Source organism: Puntigrus tetrazona, unplaced genomic scaffold (assembly GCF_018831695.1).
Source record: "Puntigrus tetrazona isolate hp1 unplaced genomic scaffold, ASM1883169v1 S000000001, whole genome shotgun sequence".
NCBI classification, from domain to species: domain Eukaryota; kingdom Metazoa; phylum Chordata; class Actinopteri; order Cypriniformes; family Cyprinidae; genus Puntigrus; species Puntigrus tetrazona.
Window position 1 is genome coordinate 3940202 of NW_025047681.1, and position 21664 is coordinate 3961865.

Below are 21664 nucleotides of genomic sequence, written 5' to 3' on the forward strand. Positions count from 1 at the left end.
CTGCTGAACAGTCAATCTCACTTTGTTTCCAATCCTTCAGGAGCTTCCATCTGCTGACTGTTTACGTGAAAATCTTCATCAGCATCTATTCTTCTGAAATGCTTGCTTTTCTGCTTTACAGCAGCCTCTGAGCCTCAGCTCTCACTAATAGAAGTCAATAACATTCACTTTACTGTCTGCTTACTTTGCTCTACAAAAATATGCATTAATATAGTGCTTTATGGAGCCTGTCCTCTAACATGGGGTCGTTTGTACAAGCACCTTATAAAAATTAAAATTTTTAGTGTCATGTTTGTATTGTTGTCATGAAATGACATATGGCTGTCATTACCAATCAACATGCTTTATTTATTGCAGCATGTGGACGTTTTACACCGTTCTCATGGTAATTTGTATGTTTTACTAGGTGTAGTTCATACGAATGAGTAACACCACTCCTAAATTCACCCCCTTACAGAAATCATAATTATAGTGCATATACAGTTTATGAAAATGTTTGTTCTCTAAGATAGTGTTTTCTATAATCATATGATTACTTATCATCAAATAAAAGAATTCCCTATCAACTGATCTACCAGAAACTGGAATCACACCACAAATAAAAGAGTACAAAACATTAACATGAAAATGCTCTGATGGATCATATTTGGGGGATTTGGACAAATGACTTTTATGGGCATATTAGTTGGAGGACAGTTGTCTTTATGTCCTGTATTTTGAATGATTGTACCACCTGTACCCATGTGATGTCATCAGCAGCTGATTTCAGTAAATAATCTGAATCCCATTGTTATAGCCCTGGTGTCCGTGTCATTTAATATACATACAAACACATATAAAACATAACATGATGGCAGAAGTGGGATAGAAGAAACAAAAAGCACAACTGGAAAGATATCACTACAACAACTACCATCGGCTTTGTCTTTTTGGAGAAAATCTGAATTGGTGTAGTAAAGAACACCTCTTAAAGCGCAAGAAGAACCTTTGTACATTTGGTACAACCTTCAACCACCAACAGACCGATTCCTAAAGTTTTAGCCTGTGACCGCTATTAAACTTATTTAGGACCTCTGTACACAGCAGCATTGGGTGATTTAAAGAGAGATCACAAAGTTCCCTCCAAATCCTTTCAAACCATGTTCTTAAGCCTTACACTGATGCAGACTACAACACACACATCTTATACTTTTCAGAGAAATAAATATTGTTAACATTTTGTGTTGTGAGAGTTATACAGCATACAGGAGTGAAGCTGCTCTCTGATGGACTGAAGAGTCTAAATTGTCAGCTGAAGATACTGAGGTCTGATTTTCAAACTCACTTTTGATGGAGGTCATGGTTCTACCAGAGCATATCACACTGTCTGGCATCGTACTTGCTAATTCACAGACTTTTACTAAATATATAATTTACTAAATATTACGTTTAGCATTAGCCAGCAGGTAACATTCTCAGTGGGTGCGTCACTGAGTGGGGAGAACCCGTTTGATGTTCTGATCGGAACGGAAACGCTGTGTTTTGAAGAAAATTGAAACTCATTGAAATGTGTTCAGTGTGTATCAGTTTATTTTAAATATTGTTAAACAGGGTTATCTGAACAAAACCGTGATAATGTTGGTAATTGTGATAATGTTCACTTTAATTGCGATATGGTATTTTCATACCAATTTCATACCATACCAGGTTTATTTACAAATGTTGCCTTATAACATCAAAATAATGAACGAAAAACCATCTGTTTTGAAAATTAATACAAAATTGCAATACCAAAATAAAAAGAATTAGAAAAGTCAACTTTTAGTAACTTCTTTAAACCTTTTAGAAGAACTTTCAAAAACAACTGTATACTAAATAACTTTCGTAAAATGTATAACAGCCCAAGCATACTTACATACATATAGAATGCTGCACTAAATACATTTATAAGGTACACACATGCTATGTATTTTTCAGTTAAACCTGAATGACTTGATTAGTTGAATCCGGTGTGTTTAATTAGGGTTGCATCTAAACTCTGCAAGGCTCCGGCCCTACAGGAATTAAGTTTGGCATCCCTGGCTTAGGACATCCTGATTCATCCCATTGCAAGGGTTCTGCCAGTAGTGGGCACTTATGCAACATAATCAGTACATCTGAGTAAACAAGTCAGAGGGACGTTTGCAAGTGAAGCACATAAAAAAAATGGAATGGCCGTGGAGCGCCACTGTCCTGCAGTTTAGTTCCAAGCCTTCAAAACTCAACAGAGCAAGGCAATTACTAGGTGCGTTCAATTTGAAACAATTTGAGTGATCAGTGTATGACATCAAGTACCATGAGACTGATAAGAGAGCAAACAGATCCTTATGCTTTTGAAACACTCTCATGGTACTTTGATGTCATACGCTGATCATTCTGTGCAGTGTCGCCTCACGCTAAACCATTGAATTAAAATATAGTTACTGATTTGAAAATATACCGTGTAATTTTCTCATGTGTCTGTTACGGTTTGATATTTGAGTAAAGTTTTTTCCACACTGTTGGCAGGGGAAGAGACTCTCTCCAGTGTGAACTCTCATGTGGACTTTAAGTCTTCCGTGTTGACTAAAACTTTCTCCACATTGAGAGCATGTATAGGATTCTTCTCTAGTGTGAACTTTCATATGGGCTTTAAGTCTTCCATGTAGATCAAAACTCTCTCCACACTGAGGGCATGTAAAAGGTTTTTCTCTAGCGTGAATTCTCAAGTGCTTGTTAAGATTTCCTTTTTCTGTGAAACTTTTTTCACACTCATGGCACTCATAACGCTTTTCTCTAGTGTGAACTTTCATGTGTCTGTTACGGCTTTCTTTTCGGTTGAAACTTTTTCCACACTGTGGGCAGATAAAAGGACTCTCTCCTGTATGAATTGCCATATGGTCATTAAGGTTTGTTTTTCTATTGAAACTCTTTCCACACTGTTGGCAGGTGTAAGGCTTCTCTCCAGTGTGGACTCTCATGTGCCTGTTAAGGTCTCCTTTTTGAGTAAAGCTTTTTCCACACTGTAGGCAGGTAAAGGGCTTATCTCCAGTGTGACCTCTGATGTGCACTTTAAGATTTCCTTCATGAATAAAACTTTTTCCACACTGTTTGCAGATGTAAGGCTTGTCTCCAGTGTGACCTCTCATGTGCACCTTAAGGTTTCCATGTAGATCAAAACTCTTTCCACACTCAGAGCAGGCGTAAGGCTTCTCTCCAGTGTGAACTCTCATGTGCACTTTAAGGCTTTCTTTTTGAGTAAAACTTTTTCCACACTGTTGGCAGATGAAAGGCTTTTCTCCAGTGTGAATTCTCATGTGCCTGTAAAGGTTTCCGTCATGAGTGAAACTTTTTCCACATTGTTCGCAAGTGTAAGGCTTCTCTCCAGTGTGAATTCTCATGTGGTCATTAAGGCTTCTTTTTCTATTGAAACTTCTTCCACACTGTTCGCATGTGTAAGGTTTCACTCCAGTGTGAATTCTCATGTGCCCTTTAAGGTTTCCTTCATGAGTGAAACTAACTCCACACTGTTTGCAGGTGTAAGGCTTCACTCCAGTGTGAATTCTCATGTGATCATTAAGGCTTCTTTTTCGGTAGAAACTTTTTCCACACTGTTGACAGGTGTAAGGCTTCTCTCCAGTGTGAACTCTCATATGCACTTTAAAGTTCACTTTATGTGCAAAGCTTTTTCCACACTGTTGACAGGCGTAAGGCTTCTCTCCAGTGTGAATTCTCATGTGCACTTTAAGGTTTCCTTCATGAGTGAAACTTTTTCCACACTGTTGACAGGTATAAGGCTTCTCTCCAGTGTGAATTTTCATGTGCCCTTTAAGGTTTCCATGTAGATCAAAACTCTTTCCACACTCAGGGCACGTGTAAGGCTTCTCTCCAGTGTGAACAGTGTGTTTCTTACAGTGTGTAAGGTCTCCATGTTCAATGAGACCGTTTTCACACCGAAGAGGGGGTGAAAAACTTTCAGTTTCGGTTCTACGAGTTGTATTCTGAGAGAAAGTATTTTTAGTCTGTGGTGAACAGAAAGATTCTTCAGTTTTAAAAGCATGATCAGCTTCATGTTGTATTTTCTCTTCCGTTTCATTTGGTTCTGTGCTCTCCTCTTTCAGCAACAGGTCTGTGATGAAAAAAGACATGAAAGTTAGCCCAAATGAATAGCACAAGGAAACAGGCATCAAAACATTATTATGAAACAGATAGTTTTGGTCCTTGATTCAGATTGGATTGAAGCTTTTGTAAATTACTCCACAACTTTGTTTACCTGTTTCTTGCTTGGCAACCACTTTGACATCTACTCCAAAACATTTGTGGTTGCAACATTGTTTGTTAATACAAACCCAATAAGTCTTTGTAGTAATGCAAGGGTGCATGATTTGAGACAATACCTCTTCCAGTGTCCTGTGGGAGCCCCCTCAGTCTATCGGCGTAGACCGGGGCTCTACCACAAGAAGCCCATCTACTATCATTAGTACTATCCATTCACTAAGACTGGAACACTGGTGAATGTCCCATGTTCTAGTAAACAGGGACGTGCAGAAGTCCAGCCTTCCTGTAGGAGGTCTCTGAAAGTATAGTCATATGGACAGTATTTAAGTGCATTTCTGCGTCAACATCTTGAACAGGAGCTTGTGAAGTGGTTCAAGACTCGCAGATCCAGGATCGGTTGTAACCCACTGCCTTTCTTGGGCACTATGAAGTAAGAGCTGTAAAACCCCGTCCTCATATCGGCTGGAGGGACCGGCTCTATAGCATCCTTCACCTGAAGGACCGCAATCTCCGCATGCAAGACAGGAACATCCGTAATGTACACTGATGTAAAGCAAACTCAGTTCAGTTCGACCAGGCTGACGCCGGTCAAACTGAATCGCGTAGCTGAGTCAATTGGTCCAAAGGAGCCAGCGAGAAGCTTCAAGTAAGCATCCAGAGACCGAACTAATAGCTTGAGCAGAACCACCGCCGTACCCGTGGTGAGGCAGTGAGGAAGAACGCAGGGACCCGGCTCAAGTATCTTGCAGCCGGTCCGAAGAGGGTTATAAGTGTGTGCGCAACTCTTCTGTTCCAGCTGAAGTGAGATGGATAGTCTGTTGATTCGTACTCCCAGCATGCCCACTGCTGCTCGCTTTCCCTAGAGGAGAGCGAGTGTGATATGGGACTGGCCCGTCCACAACCCCTCAACCTCTCTGGGCACCCAGATATAAAAAAAAAAAAAAAAAAAAACAAACTCTCCTCTGATGAGATTTTCGGATTCTTTGCCCAGCCCTGTGGTGTAATCACAATCTCCCAAAGAGCAGTTCCCTCCATCCCAAGGTCACGTCTAAAGGCCGCTTGCATCTGTGTTTGCCACCAGGTTTGGTGGTGGCCTTGCTTGCCCTGCAGCCAGCTCTATGGCGCTGCCTAGATGGGAGGCTACTGCATTGTCTGCACAAGGGCGGGGCAGGCCTCTGCGACAAGCTGACTGAGGCGCTGCCGGCGCCGGCAGGGTGAAGGCAGTAGTTGCACGCTGAGGCAAGATGGCATCTGTCTGATTCTGGGCAAAGTTCTCCACCGTGTCGCCAAAAAGGCCAGTTTGGGACAAAGGAGCATGCAAGAATCGTGTCTTATCAGTCGACCAGACAAACCAACCTGATCGAATTAAATAAATTATACCTAATTTGTTGCAGTAAAGCGCAAATGCAGATGTTGTGCATGCGCATTTAGATTAAAACACCGAAGGCGGGAAGTCGACTAGGCGCGATGGAGACTCAACGGTAGCAATTAATGAAGAACTGACGAGGAGATTATACAAGGTAAGATATTTTCTACATTCATAACTGATGCAGACTTAAACATCAACTATTTTTATGATTTGATTCTTTCATGTAATCGATATTGATTCACTGTCACTGCACTTTTTGTTAACGTTAGATATTTTCCACCCTTGCTAGCATGTAACGTTACTATCGTTTGAGTATGTGTATCATTTTTTCATTTACCTTTAAGCAGATTACGCTCGCATGTTTTGTTTTGTTTTTTATCTGGACTCACGTTCACTTCGCAAATAGAACATGTAACGTTAAAGGATTTCGGCTAAAAACAAATCTGTCATCAATTATCTGCAACTTGAATCATTTTAAGATATATGTGGTCTATATTCATCTTTTTGGCAAGACTGTATGACTTAAAAAGAATAGATTAGCCACCATAACATTATGTTTTGCTTTTCTATAAATATGCTTTACAAATATGATGAATAGTCAAACACACTCGACACTAACATGTACAAGTTTGTACGATCATGTCATGTTAAAGTCTTTTCATGTAACGTCATGTCATTTTTAATTTTACAGAAACATTGTAGTGACATCATTCCACATAGAATCTGATGAAGGTCAATCAGTCACTAACGGTATATATATATAAATAACTAAACTTAACTCGTTAAATTTCCTTCATTTAAAGGTTTCATCTTTTCTCTCTTTTGACAGTTATATGAGTATACAAAAGGTTGCAAAGTTGTGATTTCATTAAAAAACTCAAATTATATGTCATCTTCAATATTTTAGAGACTTCATCATTGTGACTTTCCACATGTCTCCAGTTTGGGGCACTTTACTTACAGTAAGTTTTGTTTTATTTAACTAAATATAGTGTGTTCATACACAAAAGTTTACTTGTTCACTTACTTGGTAAAAGTGTTAATGTTCTCACCTTTTTTTTTTTTTTTACTTTTACGTATGTGGTCCTTGTTGTTTTAACAAATATTTAGGAGGAGAAGGGACCATTTACATTTGTGTTTTGTGTTATAGATCAGGAGAAAGCACATTGTTTATCATATTACAGTGTTACCTTGAAAATGTGAAATGAATGTCTGATGTTTAAGTATGGTTCCTTGCTGATCCCTGTAAAAATGTTAAGTAAAACTAAAAACATAACCATTGGAAGACTGTGTTTGAAGGATTCTTTAAACTTTAGAAAACAGTTGGCTTTATTTGTCAAGCACTGCAGTATGTCTTCTATTTTTTGGTCAGATTGAATGTTACTTTTGATTGATGGAGCGATTACAATAAATGTTTGAAAATGCAGTTTGTTTTGACTATTTAATACAAGAAAATATAAGGTGACTATATGAAGCAAGTAACAATAACTTATTGAAAATAAATAAAGTTTATGTATTAAACAAGCATAAATCCCAGTTCATCAGTTATCATAAAATGTATTTAATTCATTTACATTAACTGAACATGAACGGGTGAAGCTTAAACAAACGTAAATTTTTGCATTAAATTTATGTGATTTAATTGGATGGAAATTTGACATCCAATTGAATTACACAAGTTTTAACTTTTGGTGTTAAATATTTTTTTGAGTGCCGATCAGAGCCGTCAAGTGCCTACAGGCTCAGGAGGGGAGCAATGGCTTGCTTCCCCAAGTGGTAACGGTATTTGGACACAACTGCATCGCAAACGAACCTCACCAAAACAGTTTCTGGCTCGGCCGCCCAGGCAAGCACAGCCACCATTTCTAGATCCGTATCCAGTACGGTCGAACGCCTGGTAGATGCCGAGCCAACCGGATCTTCATCTCCAGAAATGTCTTCACCTTCCGATGCAGCGATTGACTTGTGATCATCAGGAGGAGCCCCAGAGGATACAGCTGATACCCCACATGAGAGTCCAGACTGCCCCTTTGGCAGCAGAGCTCAAACCATCTGTGCCACAACCCAAAATGGAGCCCACCTGCCTGCAGCTAGGATGAGAACCAAGACCTAAAGCTCCATTCCCTTTCAAGGTGACAGAACCTGCCCATCACTCCGAGATGACCACCTCTCCGCAAGGAGAAGACTCATCCTCAAGCGCCACCTCAGCGTGCTTAGTGCCCAGGCACATGAGGAAGAGATTGTGACCATCAGCAGGTAACAACCGCATCCAGAAACACACGGGTGTACGTCGTCTGAAGCAAGAGCCACGCTGTCTTCCAAGACGTGTTGAGTTTGCCAGACGTAACGTTGTCTTTAGAAAGACGCACATGTGAACACTCTTTCAGGAAGAAAAGCTCTTCTAGTGCTGAGGCAAACAGGATATAGCCACTTGCACACAGCAGAGGGGTCGTGACCTCCGCCGTCCCGCCGGTCACTCCTGAAGTAGAGTAGAGCCGAACGCGTCACAAACAGTTGAGAACGAGAATACGTGTGCAGAAGTATATTGGATCTGTGCAGATTTTAAAGCAAGTAATAATCCTTCTGTCCTCTCGGTGCTTAATATAATCACTCACCTGCCCAATGAAAGACTTCTGCAGTTTTAAATAAAAACAAAGCATGTTTAATTATCACAATGACGACTATGCTGTTTTATTTTTATTTTACATTCAATAAATTAGTCAACATTACATTTCTTTAGGCTTTTAAATTAGTCTAAAAGCATTCAGCATCCCCCGCCCAAAAAATATAGCAATTGTTTCAAAATCATGATTACAATATTGACCAAAATAATCACGATTATGAATTTTGCCATAATCGAGTAGCCATAATAAATTACGTTATACAAAGACATGAAAGTGAGTAATTAATATGTTTTAATTTTGGGGTGACCTAAACATTTATCATAAACTTTTCATTTAAACAATTTTTGAAGAACTTTTAATAATAATAATAAAAAAAAACACCAACCCAAATAAGTCAATGGGCCTTTTGGACACTTTTAGTCCAAAGTAATGATTTTGGAAAAGCACATTTAAAATATAATACTCTAAAAATATATATATAATGCTATTTCTGTACAGCTTGGCCTTTTAATAATCATGACATGAGAAAGAAAACCGACCTATTTGTTCCTCAGTGTCTTCTTCTTTGATTCTGAACGTTTCTTCAATCTTCACATCTTCAGTCTCTTCTTTAATAAACTCCATTTCTGCTGAGACTGTCCTGTTTAAGATGAGAATCAGTCCAAACTAAATCACTGTGTTTGTCTCTAGTTAGTAGTTTCTGACTGAAGTCGTGTTTATGATGAACTCATTTATGAATGGACGAGCTTTACTGAATAACCCGCGTATAATCCCTACAACGTTACAGTCAACACTAATGAATGAACTTTACATGGTTTGTTAAAACTGACTACATGGGCTGTAGTGTGAAGTAAACGCTGTTAATGCTTAAAAACACAAACCTTTCTTCAGCCGAAAAGAACGGCGCGGACTTTTGACGTCACATCGCCGTACCAAAATAAAAGCCCCGTTGACAAGTACATGAAACACACTGCAACGAAAAGTCGAGATCATTTATTACAGTTTCTACATAACCAGAAAAGCTACATTTTAACTATTTATTTTTCTTTCTTCCTTTATGTCCCTTCTTCAGCTCCTCTACTTTTTTTATTGAGGTATATCTGCATCAGACAAGCCCTGTAGCATGCATACTGTTTAGGCAATTCTTTCCTTTCAATGCATAATAAATTAAATATAAGAAGGCTACATGCTTTAAACACTTATGTCATTTTGACATTAAATGTTATAGTACGTTGGATGCTAACAGAAGGGACATTTTATCCTAAAATCAGCTATTGCTAAACAACATGCTACTGCCTAATGATCACAGAGAAAGATTTTTAACCTGCTTATTACCCATATTTTCAAAAATTACCAGTTTACATTAGAATAAAAAAAAAAATGGATAAAATTTATTAGAATTTTATGCTTTACTAGATCAGTTAAATATTATAATATATATTAGAATGGAATTTTTATTTTTACTGAAGCTTACTCAGGGACATGGCAGTAACTTTGTAAGATTAGCATTCAGAAACAAGTATTAACCCATTTTTACCCAAAATATACCACATTATGTCATTGCGCCGAATACTATGGATGACTCACTTATGCATAAAAGCCCCCTGAGCCTGAAGTCAAAGACTGGAGCATTATTAAAATCAGAGGCAGATGCATTGCAGAAATCATCTTGCTACGATTGCTCAAAAGTTTCTCTGCATTCCTGCTACAAGTATTCCTTCAGAGAGGGTATTCACCTGTTTAATCAATTTATTGCAGCATGAAAAGTCTAATAATGTATAGTGATGAATGAATGATTGCCTCAAATTATTATACAAAATGGATCTAGACTCAAGATAAGTTGAAATAATAAGTTGAATCATGAATGACTGAAGCAGATGACGGGATAGAAGGCGAGTATGAGATCTGAAAGTTCCTTTGACTGGAGATAGCGGAGACTTGACTTGAATGTTTTTTTCCGAACAGGATCGCTGTAACTTGGAACTGTTCGTGGAGAACTGGAGTACACACCACAGAGGAATACTGAGACTGGAACATACAAGAATCTGGAAGACAAGACAAGTTTTCAAGGTAAGTAGAAAATTGCTTTAGCTCGAATGAGCATCTGGAAAGGTCCACTTCGTGTATAAATGAGACAGGACACTGAGAAGACTTGATGAGGAGATGATGAACTTTGGGTGCAGCTGATGGTGCAGCAGTAGAAGTTCACCAGGATGGCTGGGGACGGCTGGTTCTTCTTTAGGGTTCTCAAGAACAGGAGATGGTGAGCCTTCTTGACCAGGCTGTAGATGTTGCTGGTCCAGGACAGTTGCTGGTCCTCTGGAACTTGAAGTAGGAGACAGACTATCCCATTAATGTGGATGGGATCATGTGTGCCTCTTCTTCCTAATGAGCTCCTTAGTCTTGGTGGTGTTAAGGAGCAGATTATTGTCTGTGTACCAAGTGGTTGAGCGTGATGGTAGTAGAGCAGATGTGGCCTGACGTAACATGCTCAGGTCTGTTGGTCAGAAAGTCCATAACCCAGTTGCAGAGTGAGTTGATAATGTCCAGTCAATTAATTTGGAGGGTATGACAGTATTAAATCTGGTTTCGTGAGATTATGTATTTAAATTATTCAAGATTATTTCCAAACGCTATCATAGTGTTATTGTTTTAATAAATGTCTGACAAAACACTTTGTGTTGTTCATCATATTTATTCATATAAAAGCAACAAAATGAAATTATATCACGTTTATCAGCAGCACAGCATGTGAGTGAGAAAGGCAATATCTACCTTTGATCTCGTAGGTATCTGTTCTACTTCTAAAGGTCAGAACTTTCCATCTTGACAGTGTATAAAGAAGGATTAGAAAAGTCAACTTTTAACAACTTTATTTTTTAAACCTTTTAAAGTCACTTTCCCAATCATAATGAATTCTCTGCAGTGTCATGCAACAGTGAAATACCACTACACCTTATATCAGGTGGGGCAATTTGCCTGGGGGTTCATTTGGATGTATATCGCGTTTAATTTATTCATAACCCATGCAACTCTATAATAAATATTTTTTAACATTTGTAATGTAAACAGTAAACCAACTCTATAGTGAATAGTAAGTGATCAAAGGCTTAGGACATTCATCCCATAGCAAGGGTTCTGCCAGTAGTGGGCAATTATGCTACATAATCAGTGACGTATATCTGAGTAAACAAGTCGGAGGGACATTTGAGAATGAAGCACAAAAAAAAATGGACTGAAACACAGCCCTGGAGCGCCACTGTCCTTCAGAGTTTAGCTCCAATCCTTATTAAACCCAACAGAACAAGGCAACTACTAGGTGTGTTCAATTTGAAGCGATCACTGATCAACAGATCCTTATGCTTTTGAAACACTTTCACCGTACTTTGATGTCATACAAAGATCGTTCTGCGCAGTGTCACATCATGCTGAACCACTGAATTAAAAACTGCTACTGAACCAATACTGATTTTAAAATATACAGTGTAATTTTCTCATGTGCCTGTTTCGGTTTGATTTTTGAGTAAGACTTTTTCCACACTGTTGGCAGGGGAAGAAACTCTCTGAGTGTGAATTCTCAAGTGTTTGTTAAGACTTCCTTTTTCGTTGAAACTTTTTCCACACTGAAGGCACACATAATGCTTCTCTCCAGAGTGAATTCTCATGTGTCTGTCAAGGCTTTCTTTTCTAGTGAAACGTTTTCCACACTGTTGGCAGATAAAAGGACTCTCTCCTGTATGAATCATCATGTGGTCATTAAGGTTTCTTTGTCTATTGAAACTCTTTCCACACTCAGAGCAGGCGTAAGGCTTCTCTCCAGTGTGAACTCTCATGTGCACTTTAAGGCTTTCTTTTTGAGTAAAACTTTTTCCACACTGTTGGCAAATAAAAGTTTTTTCTCCAGTGTGAGTTCTCATGTGCCTGTAAAGGTTTCCTTCATGAGTGAAACTTTTTCCACACTGTTGACAAGTGCAAGGCTTCTCTCCAGTGTGAATTCTCATGTGCACTTTAAGGTTTCCATGTAGATCGAAACACTTTCCACACTGTTGGCAGGTGAAAGGCTTCTCTCCAGTGTGAATTCTCATGTGCCTGGTAAGGTCTACTTTTTGACTAAAACTTTTTCCACACTGTTGGCAGGCAAAAGGTTTGTCTCCAGTGTGAATCCTCATGTGCCTGTTGAGGTTTCCTTCATGAGTAAAACCTTTTCCACACTGTTGGCAAGTGCAAGGCTTCTCTCCAGTGTGAATTCTCATGTGCACTTTAAGGTATCCATATTCTTTGACACTCTTTCCACACTCTGGGCAGGTGTAAGGCTTCTCTCCAGTGTGACCTCTCATGTGCACTTTAAGGTCTCCGTGTTGTTTGAAACTCTTTCCACACTGTTGGCAGGTGTAAGGCTTCTCTCCAGTGTGGACTCTCATGTGCCGGTTAAGGTCTCCTTTTTGGTTGAATCTTTTTCCACACTGATGGCACATGTAACGCTTTTCTCCAGTGTGAACAGGGTTTTTCTTACAATGTGTAATGTTTATGTGTTCATTGAGACTTTCACACTGGAGAGGGATCAAAAAATGTCCAGTTCCTGTTCTATCAGTTGTTTTCAGAGAAAGTTTCTTTAGTCTGTAGCCAACTGAGAGATTCTTTCCAGTTATAAAAACATGGTGAGTTTCATATTTTACTTTCTCTTCTGTTTCATTCGCACTGTGTCTCCTCTTTCAGCGGGAGCTCTATAATTAAAAAGACAAATGAAAGTTAGCCCAGATTAACAGCACAAAGAAACAGTCATCAAAACATTATTATGAAAACAAATAGTATGCTACAGTGGAAGTTGCCACATCACCTATTTGGCAATATTTCAGGTTTACACAAGACTAAAAAGGTAAGTCCACTGATTAGAGCCCTGCACGGGCCTCATATTTAGGCTTAGTCCAGCGCTGGCCTAAGATGCTCAGGAGGCTTCAGGAGTCATCGTTGTCCCTGAGGCTTGTCGGCAAGCTATTGAAGATCGGTCCAACAGATACTGATGTTGGGGGTAACTGAACCATGGTCCAGCCCAATTGTGATGGTCCCGAAACCTGATGGCACACTCCGCTTCGGTAACGACTTCTGTTGCCTCAAAGTATCTGAATTCGACAGATACCCCATGCCTCGGGTGGACATGCTGTTGGATCGACTGGGAAGGGCCCGGTACATCTCGAACCTGGAGCGTCTGCTGAGGGTGCCTTCGGAGCTCTGTAGGGCTGGACTTACCTCCAACCCCTGCAAATGCCATTTTGCGCTCTCGAAAGTGAAGTACCTGGGTTTCCAGGTAAGTAGGGGCCTCGTATGGCCCCAGGAGAAGACAGTGGAAGCAGTCTGGAAGGCCCCGAGGTCCCCTCCACGCCGGCACAAGCTTTCTTGGGGTAGGCAGGGTATTTTCGCTGTTTTATGCCCAACTTCTCCTCTTTAGCTGACAGATCTGACCAGGAAGGGGCAACCAGAGAAAGTGCCGTGGGCACTTTATCTTCAGAGGAGGCCTTCCAGAAGATAAAGGCGGAACTTACCTCGGAAATCGGTACTCCGAGAAACGGATTTCAGCTGCCCCTTCCTGCTGTAGATGAATGCCTCCGATACAGGACTGGGTGCTCGGGCCAAAGATACCAATGCCAGGGTCACCCAATGGTTGCTTGCGCTCCAGGACTTCAACTTTCTTCAACAGATGGTCTCTCTCGGATCTGGGCAGCTTTTGCAGGTGTATCAGGGTCACTCTCACCCACCCCTATTTCTCCCCTTCTCATGTGATTACAAGACCAGGAGGACACTTAGTTTAGTGACCGATAAGCTCCACGGAGCACAGCACACACCCACTATAGAGAGATAGCACCCAAAGCACAGTTTGGACTTTTGCACTTTTATTTTTTTTGTAAAATAAAACCACCCTTCCGGGGCCTTTTATTTTTGAGCTCTCCTTGTTGCGTGATTCTTCACCCGGTGACAACGGCTACACTAAAACAGCTCAAGCATATAACAATGTATAAATGTTGAACCTGCGCAACAAGAATAAATGTGCAATATGATGGTCTGTGTAAAGTAGAAGTTAAAGTGTGCTCTGTAGAACATAGAGACACCAGCGCTATCACTTGCATTTTTAGCCTATATTCCGTCTGTTTTTTCCACATCGCAGAAATCATAAGGCCCTACCTGTCAGGGGTTGGCAGCGGCCTGTTGTGTTTGTCTTGTGTTTTGTTGTCCTGAAGCACATGGTCTTTGTTTTGACAGCTCGCCATGTGCTTTGCTGTTAACTCCTCCCCTCTTGTTAACCCTAATTGTTTCACACTCCTGCACCCCATTTCCGTTAATTACCCTCTCTACTTAGTCTCCTTGTGTTTTCTGTCCTTTGTCAGTCCGTCGTCTAATGTTAGTTCGTTCTGACTCTGAACCTCTGTTGACCAGTCTGATCTGTTTGCGTTTGTCCAGTCTTAGTCCTGTTCTCGGTCTAGTTAATGCCTTTTGCTTTTTGTGTTTTTTTCTATTTTTATTAGTTTCTCTTTTTTTCCCCGTCTTCTGCCCCCCATCTCTCCAGTTCGCTTTTTGCCCAGCTCAGGACTCTCTCCTCACCGACGACCTTTGGGTGCCAGTGCCTGTCTCGGTCTTCTAGTGGGCGGATGCTGGGCGTGGCTACAGTGGGAAGCTTTGCGGCGACCGTTTTGGCTGGCCACCCTTTTCCTGCTCCACCGGTTGGGCCTGGTTCACCTTTTGCCCCATCGAACTGTGTCAGTTAGATGTTCCATCCTTCACCTCCTCTGCAGCTGGGATCGTGGCTGGAGTAGACTGCCATCTGTTTCACCCCTTTGTGGGATAATTACACAAAGACCTTTTTGTTCAAATAAAGTTAATTTCTTTCTGCAATTGGGTCTGCTCGTCTGTCCTGACAGTACGGACTGACCAAAATGGACCCAGCGGAAGAAGACTATGTCCGTACCGCCCTGGCCCACCAGGGGGCTATGATTGGTCATCATGCCAATCAGCTGTCTACTACCTCTCAGGAGGTTGATTCCCACACCTCTCAACTGGCTACTTTAAACGACCAGGTTCAAGATCTGCAGCGGGAGATCCGAGTATCATCCAGCATTCATTCCCACCCTGAGCCACATGCCAACAATCCACCTCCCTATGACGGGGACCCGAACTCTTGCAAAGCCTTTTTGTCCCAGTGCTCTCTGGTGTTTGCCCTTCAGCCTGGCCGTTATGCCTCCGAACAAACGAAGGTGGCTTACATCATCACACTTCTCACCGGCAAGGCTCGAGCGTGGGGGACAGCCGTGTGGGACGCTCGGTCACCTATATGCTCCAGCTTTGCAGAGTTCAGCACGGAGATGAAAAGGTTGTTTGACCGTTCCGTCAGGGGAGATGAGGCGGCTGCTAAGCTTGTTCGACTCCGTCAGAAGGGTCAAACTGTCACTGACTACCTCGTCCAGTTCAAGACACTGTCCGCCGAGTGCAAGTGGGATGAGGGGGCCTTGCGTGCCTTGTTTCGGGAGGGGTTGGATCCTCAGATCCAGGATGAGATTGCTGCCCAGGAGACCCCGGCAGATCTGGAGGATCTCATCAGCCTGGCGTTACGCATCGAGGCACGGATCCAACTTCGCAGAAAGCGTCTTTCCCCACGGTCAGCGTGGGTCTTCACCAAGGACTCCCAGAGCGTCGAGGGCCCACCATCCCTGTCTTCCAGTGATCCTGAGCCCATGCAATTAGGTCGTCTCCACCTCACGGCTCAAGAGAAACAACATCGTCTGGCTCGGGGATTGTGCTTGTACTGTGGCAACTCTGGACATCGGGTCTCTACGTGCCCTTTAAAAGCCAAGGCCCACTAGAGTACCAGGGCGTCCTAGTGGGTTCATCTCCTATGCCCTCTTCCTATTCCCGTACCCTCCTTCCAGCAGTAGTCACCTGTCAAGGAACCTCTCACAGCTGTGAGGCTCTGATTGACTCTGGGGCCGAGGCCAACTTCCTCGATGTCCAGACTGCAAAGATTGGGGTATCCCTGCCATCCCACTCACCTCTCCTGTTCCTGTATGGGGTCTGTCTGGCCAAAAACTTTCCACCATCACTCATTCCACCCCCAGTGTAAGTCTTGTCGTGTCGGGCAATCACTGTGAGGACATTGTGCTGCTTCTCCTGGACTCCCAACAGGCTTGTCTTGTTTTGGGGCATCCATGGTTGAGGCGGCATGGTCCTCATTGATTGGTCCCATAACTTAATTTTGTCTTGGAACAAGTCTTGTTATGTGTCTTGTTTGGGTGCTGCTTCTCCTGTCTCTGTGTCTTCCTTTCCTCAGGATCAGGAGGTGGATGTCTCTGGCGTTCGGTGGAGTACCTCGATCTGCGTCGGGTGTTCAGCAAGTCCCCGAGCTCTATCCCTTCCTCCCCACCGGCCCTACGACTGTGCTATTGACCTCCTCCCAGGCACTTCTCCGCCCAGGGACGTTTATTCTCCTGTCTGCTCCTGGAACGAGAGGCTATGGACACTTATATCCAGGAATCGCTGCGTAATGGACTCATTCGCCACTCCTCGTCTCCGCTGGTGCTGGTTTCTTCTTTGTTAAAAAGAAGGATGGTTCTCTGCGTCCCTGTATTGATTACAGGGGACTCAATGACATCACTGTTAAGAATAGGTACCCCTTTACCCTTGATGTCTTCTGCTTTTTGAGCTCTTGCAGGAGCTAAGGTCTTCACTGTTAGACCTCCGCAATGCCTACCACTTAGTCAGGATCCGGGAGGGTGATGAGTGGAAGACAGCATTCAACACTCCTCGGGACACTACGAATATCAGGTCCTTCCGTTCGGTCTCACGAACGCTCCTGCTGTCTTCAGAACATGGTTAACAGTGTGTTGGGAGACATGATTAACCGCTTTGTCTTTGTGTACCTTGATGATATTCTCATCTTCTCCCCCTCTCTCCAGGTACACACCCACCACGTTCACCTTGTTCTCCAACGTTTGCTAGAGAATCAGCTCTTTGTCAAAGCGGAGAAGTGCGAGTTCCACGCCAAGTCGGTCTCATTCCTTGGGTTCATTGTTTCGGAAGGGGAGGTTAAACCGGACCCTGTCAAGGTGAAGGCAGTCGCCGAATGGCCGGTACCCGACTCTAGAAAGGCTCTGCAGCGATTCCTGGGATTCGCCAATTTTTATCGGCGGTTTGTCAGGAATTATGGCCAGGTGGCTGCACCCTTAACCGCGCTCACCTCTACCAAGTCACCTTTTGTATGGAACTCTCGGGCTCAGGAGGCCTTTGATAATCTCAAGTCCCGGTTTATCTCTGCTCCTGTTCTCTCTGTTCCAGATCCTAAGAGACAATTCATTGTTGAGGTTGACGCATCTGATGTCGGGGTTGGCGCTGTCTTGTCCCAACGCTCCTCCCAGGATGGGAAAGTACATCCCTGTGCTTTCTTTTCGCACCGTCTGAACCCTGCCGAACGGAATTATGACATCGGCAACAGGGAGCTGTTGGCAGTCAGGCTGGCCTTGGGGGAGTGGCGTCACTGGTTGGAGGGGGCCACTCAGCCTTTTTTGGTCTGGACGGATCACAAGAATTTAGAATATATCCGTTCAGCCAAGAGGCTGAGTTCTCGGCAGGCTCGCTGGGCACTTTTCTTCAACCGCTTCAGGTTCACCCTTTCGCACCGCCCGGATCCAAGAATGTCAAGCCTGACGCCTTGTCTCGCCTTTTTGAGCCCCCGGGAGAAGCGGCTTCTACCGACCCGATCCTCCCTCATGGGGTGGTTGTGGGGGCTCTTACTTGGCAGATTGAGAGACTTGTCAGCGAGGCCGGTCAAGGAGTGGTTATTCCTGTGGGGTGTCCAGCGGGTCGGTTGTTCGTTCCTGAGTCCTTTCGCTCTGAAGTCCTCCAGTGGGGTCACGACTCCAAGCTAACCTGTCACCCGGGAGTCAGGAGATCGTTGGCAGCCATCCGTCAACGATTTTGGTGGCCATCTATAGGCCAGGATGTCAGGCAGTTTGTGTTGGCTTGCTCAGTCTGCGCCCAGACGAAGACCTCTAACCAGCCTCCGTCAGGTCTGTTATGTCCCCTCCCTATTCCCACCCGTCCTTGGTCTCATATTGCCTTGGATTTTGTTACTGGTCTTCCCCTCTGCCGAGGCAACACCGCTATCCTTACGGTGGTGGATCGTTTCTCAAATCGGTCCATTTCATTGCCCTCCCAAACTCCCTCAGCCAAGGAGACCGCGTTACTGTTGGTTACCACGTTTTTGCTCCACGGGATGCCTACGGACGTGGTTTCTGATCGGGTCCCCAGTTTGTCTCCGGTTTTGGCAAGAATTCTGTCGACAGATCGGGCCTCTACGAGTCTGTCTTCAGGTTATCACCCTCAGTCGAATGGTCAATGTGGCGAGCCAACCAGGATCTTGAAAGAGCACTCCGCTGCCTGGCGCCCCGTAATCCTGCCTCCTGAGTCAGCAGCTTTCCTGGGTAGAGTATGCGCCCACAATACTCTACCAGTGGCATCCACAGGTATGTCACCCTTCAATGTTCTGTTGGTTATCAACCCCTTGTTTCCCATTCAGGAACCGACGCTGCGGTGCCGTCTGCCCTAGCCTTTGTCCGGAGGTGTCGTAAGACCTGGAATAAGGCCAGGAGGGTCTTGGCCCAGACCGCTAGACGCACCAAGGCAGCAGCTGACCGTCATCGGACTCCAGCCCCGCGCTACATTTGTGGTCAGAAGGTATGGCTCTCCACTAAGGACCTGCCTCTCAGGGCGACTTCCCGCAAGCTGGCGCCCAGGTTCATTGGTCCATACCAGATCACCAAGGTTCTCAGTCCGGTGGTTGTTAGGCTCAAGTTACCTTCCTCCCTTGGTCGGGTACACCCTGTTTTTCATGTATCCAGGGTTAAGCCTGTCATTCGCTCCCATCTTAACACTAATGCCTCTTCTCCCATTCCTCCCCCCCCTCGCCTAGTGGATGGTTCTCCGGTCTACACCGTCCGGAGACTGCTAGACGTTCGCCGTAGGGAAGAGGTTTTCAATACCTGGTGGACTGGGAGGGTTACGGACCGGAGGAGAGGTCATGGATTCGGCTCGACGCCCTGGATCCGTCACTCATCAAGGATTTCCGCCGGCGCAGGGATTATCCTCCTTGATACGCCTGGGGGCGTTCCTGAGGGGGTACTGTCAGTGCCAGCAGCGCCCTGTTGTGTTTGTCTTGTGTTTTGTTGTCCTGAAGCACATGGTCTTTGTTTTGACAGCTCGCCATGTGCTTTGCTGTTAACTCCTCCCCTCTTGTTAACCCTAATTGTTTCACACTCCTGCACCCCATTTCCGTTAATTACCCTCTCTACTTAGTCTCCTTGTGTTTTCTGTCCTTTGTCAGTCCGTCGTCTAATGTTAGTTCGTTCTGACTCTGAACCTCTGTTGACCAGTCTGATCTGTTTGCGTTTGTCCAGTCTTAGTCCTGTTCTCGGTCTAGTTAATGCCTTTTGCTTTTTGTGTTTTTTTCTATTTTTATTAGTTTCTCGTTTTTTCCCCGTCTTCTGCCCCCCATCTCTCCAGTTCGCTTTTTGCCCAGCTCAGGACTCTCTCCTCACCGACGACCTTTGGGTGCCAGTGCCTGTCTCGGTCTTCTAGTGGGCGGATGCTGGGCGTGGCTACAGTGGGAAGCTTTGCGGCGACCGTTTTGGCTGGCCACCCTTTTCCTGCTCCACCGGTTGGGCCTGGTTCACCTTTTGCCCCATCGAACTGTGTCAGTTAGATGTTCCATCCTTCACCTCCTCTGCAGCTGGGATCGTGGCTGGAGTAGACTGCCATCTGTTTCACCCCTTTGTGGGATAATTACACAAAGACCTTTTTGTTCAAATAAAGTTAATTTCTTTCTGCAATTGGGTCTGCTCGTCTGTCCTGACACTACCCATTCTTATTAAAGCCCAATATCACATACAAATCAGTAAAATCACGTAACATGACTTTCATAAAATGGGACAGGCTGAATTTATTAATGTTATTTCATGTTTTGTTTTTTTTGGTTGGGAAAGAGAATGTGTGAATGCGCTCCGAGACAGAGCAGAAAGTGAAGCTAAAGTGAGTTTAGATTAAGACAAAGTATTAGAAAATGTGGTGGTTTGTGATTATTCATGTAAAGCAGTCAGTGTCTTAAATTAACAAAGTTAATAAGTGTGTAACAGTATACTGGATCTGTGCAGCTTTTATATTTTAATTTTCTGACTCACTAGGTGCGTTTACAGGTGGAAATGCTCCATATTAATACCTCAGAATAAAAATGTTCAAATCTAATTAAATTGTAATTACTTCGAGAGGGGTGGGATAAACCTTTCAATAAACCGAACAGAATGAACATTCTGCCTGGTAAACGCTTTAAACCGAACCGGTCTACGTCGTCATGTGAAAAGGTCGGGTCGTCAGAACATAAACATGACGTCTGTGAAAACGAAACATTAAATCAGGTTAGATTACGTCTCATGTAAACAGTCCACCAAATCTTTCGATCAGAATCATTTCAACTGTAACGAAGCGGAAATAAAAAACAAAGCATGTTTGATTATTTCAGTGAAGACTATGCTGTTTTGTCTCACATTCAATTACACTCCATTACATTCCTTTAGGATGTAAGAATATTTTATTTAGAATCAGTAAAATACAAATCCCCCAAAAGTAACGAGTACAGTAAGAACATTTCTCAAGTATGTTACACCCTTGGATACGCTCCAGAAACACTATGCTTTATGTGTACAGCCAGGCAAATGAGAAAGAAAACAAACCTGTTTGTTCCTCAGTGTCTTCTTTGATTCTGAACGTTTCTTCAATCTTCACATCTTCAGTCTCTTCTTTAATCAACTTCATCTTTATAATAGAGTCCAAACACTGAAGTTTATGATAAACTGATTCATGAGTGGATGAGCTTTACTGAATAACCTGCATATAATCAAAAGATAAAGTGTTACAGTGTTAAAATGAATGTTAATTCATTAACTTTACATCGCTTGTAAAAACTATTAAACAGAGTGAACAGTTTGCGTTGTGAAGTAAACACTGTAAATGTTTTTTTAAATACTAACCTCAGCCTAATCACAACAGATGCAGAGGAAAGCGCAGACTAATGACATCATAACATCATACCAAAATAAAAGTCCCACACACACAAATTGTAAATGGCAAAGTCAAGATCATTTATCACAGTTTCTACCTAATTAGCAAAAGCTAAGATCTAACATTTTTATGTCTTTTCTCCACCACCTCTCCTTTTTGTTATTGCCTTCTTTTAGGGTCTGCATCAAGACAAGTCCTGATTTTCTGCAGCAGACAACAGCACCATTTCCTGACATGCATACTATTGGGGCAACTCTTTATTTTAAATGCAGAACACATTAATTATAAGTACATGCTTTAAACA

General features: G+C 43.0%; 2 protein-coding genes across 3 annotated transcripts; both read right to left on the bottom strand.

The window, feature by feature from the left end:
• Positions 1 to 1551: 1551 nt before the first annotated feature.
• LOC122331523 (gastrula zinc finger protein XlCGF57.1-like) lies at positions 1552 to 21373 on the bottom strand. Of its 2 annotated transcripts, XM_043229007.1 has the most exons (4): positions 21330 to 21373; positions 21033 to 21186; positions 8808 to 8908; positions 1552 to 4126 (listed from the first exon to the last, which is right to left on the bottom strand). In XM_043229007.1, the coding sequence occupies exons 3-4, from the start codon at positions 8890 to 8892 to the stop codon at positions 2439 to 2441; spliced, it is 1773 nt and encodes a 590-aa protein (XP_043084942.1). In that variant the 5' UTR covers positions 8893 to 8908; positions 21033 to 21186; positions 21330 to 21373; the 3' UTR covers positions 1552 to 2438. The 2 variants fall into 2 exon arrangements, with proteins under 2 accessions (XP_043084942.1, XP_043084943.1); XM_043229008.1 differs by lacking the exons at positions 21033 to 21186; positions 21330 to 21373 and adding an exon at positions 9150 to 9180.
• On the bottom strand, positions 9274 to 12859 carry LOC122331569 (gastrula zinc finger protein XlCGF8.2DB-like). The gene has a single exon (XM_043229097.1). It carries the CDS (start codon positions 12741 to 12743, stop codon positions 11763 to 11765), a length of 981 nt encoding a protein of 326 aa, XP_043085032.1. The 5' UTR covers positions 12744 to 12859; the 3' UTR covers positions 9274 to 11762.
• Positions 21374 to 21664: the final 291 nt, after the last annotated feature.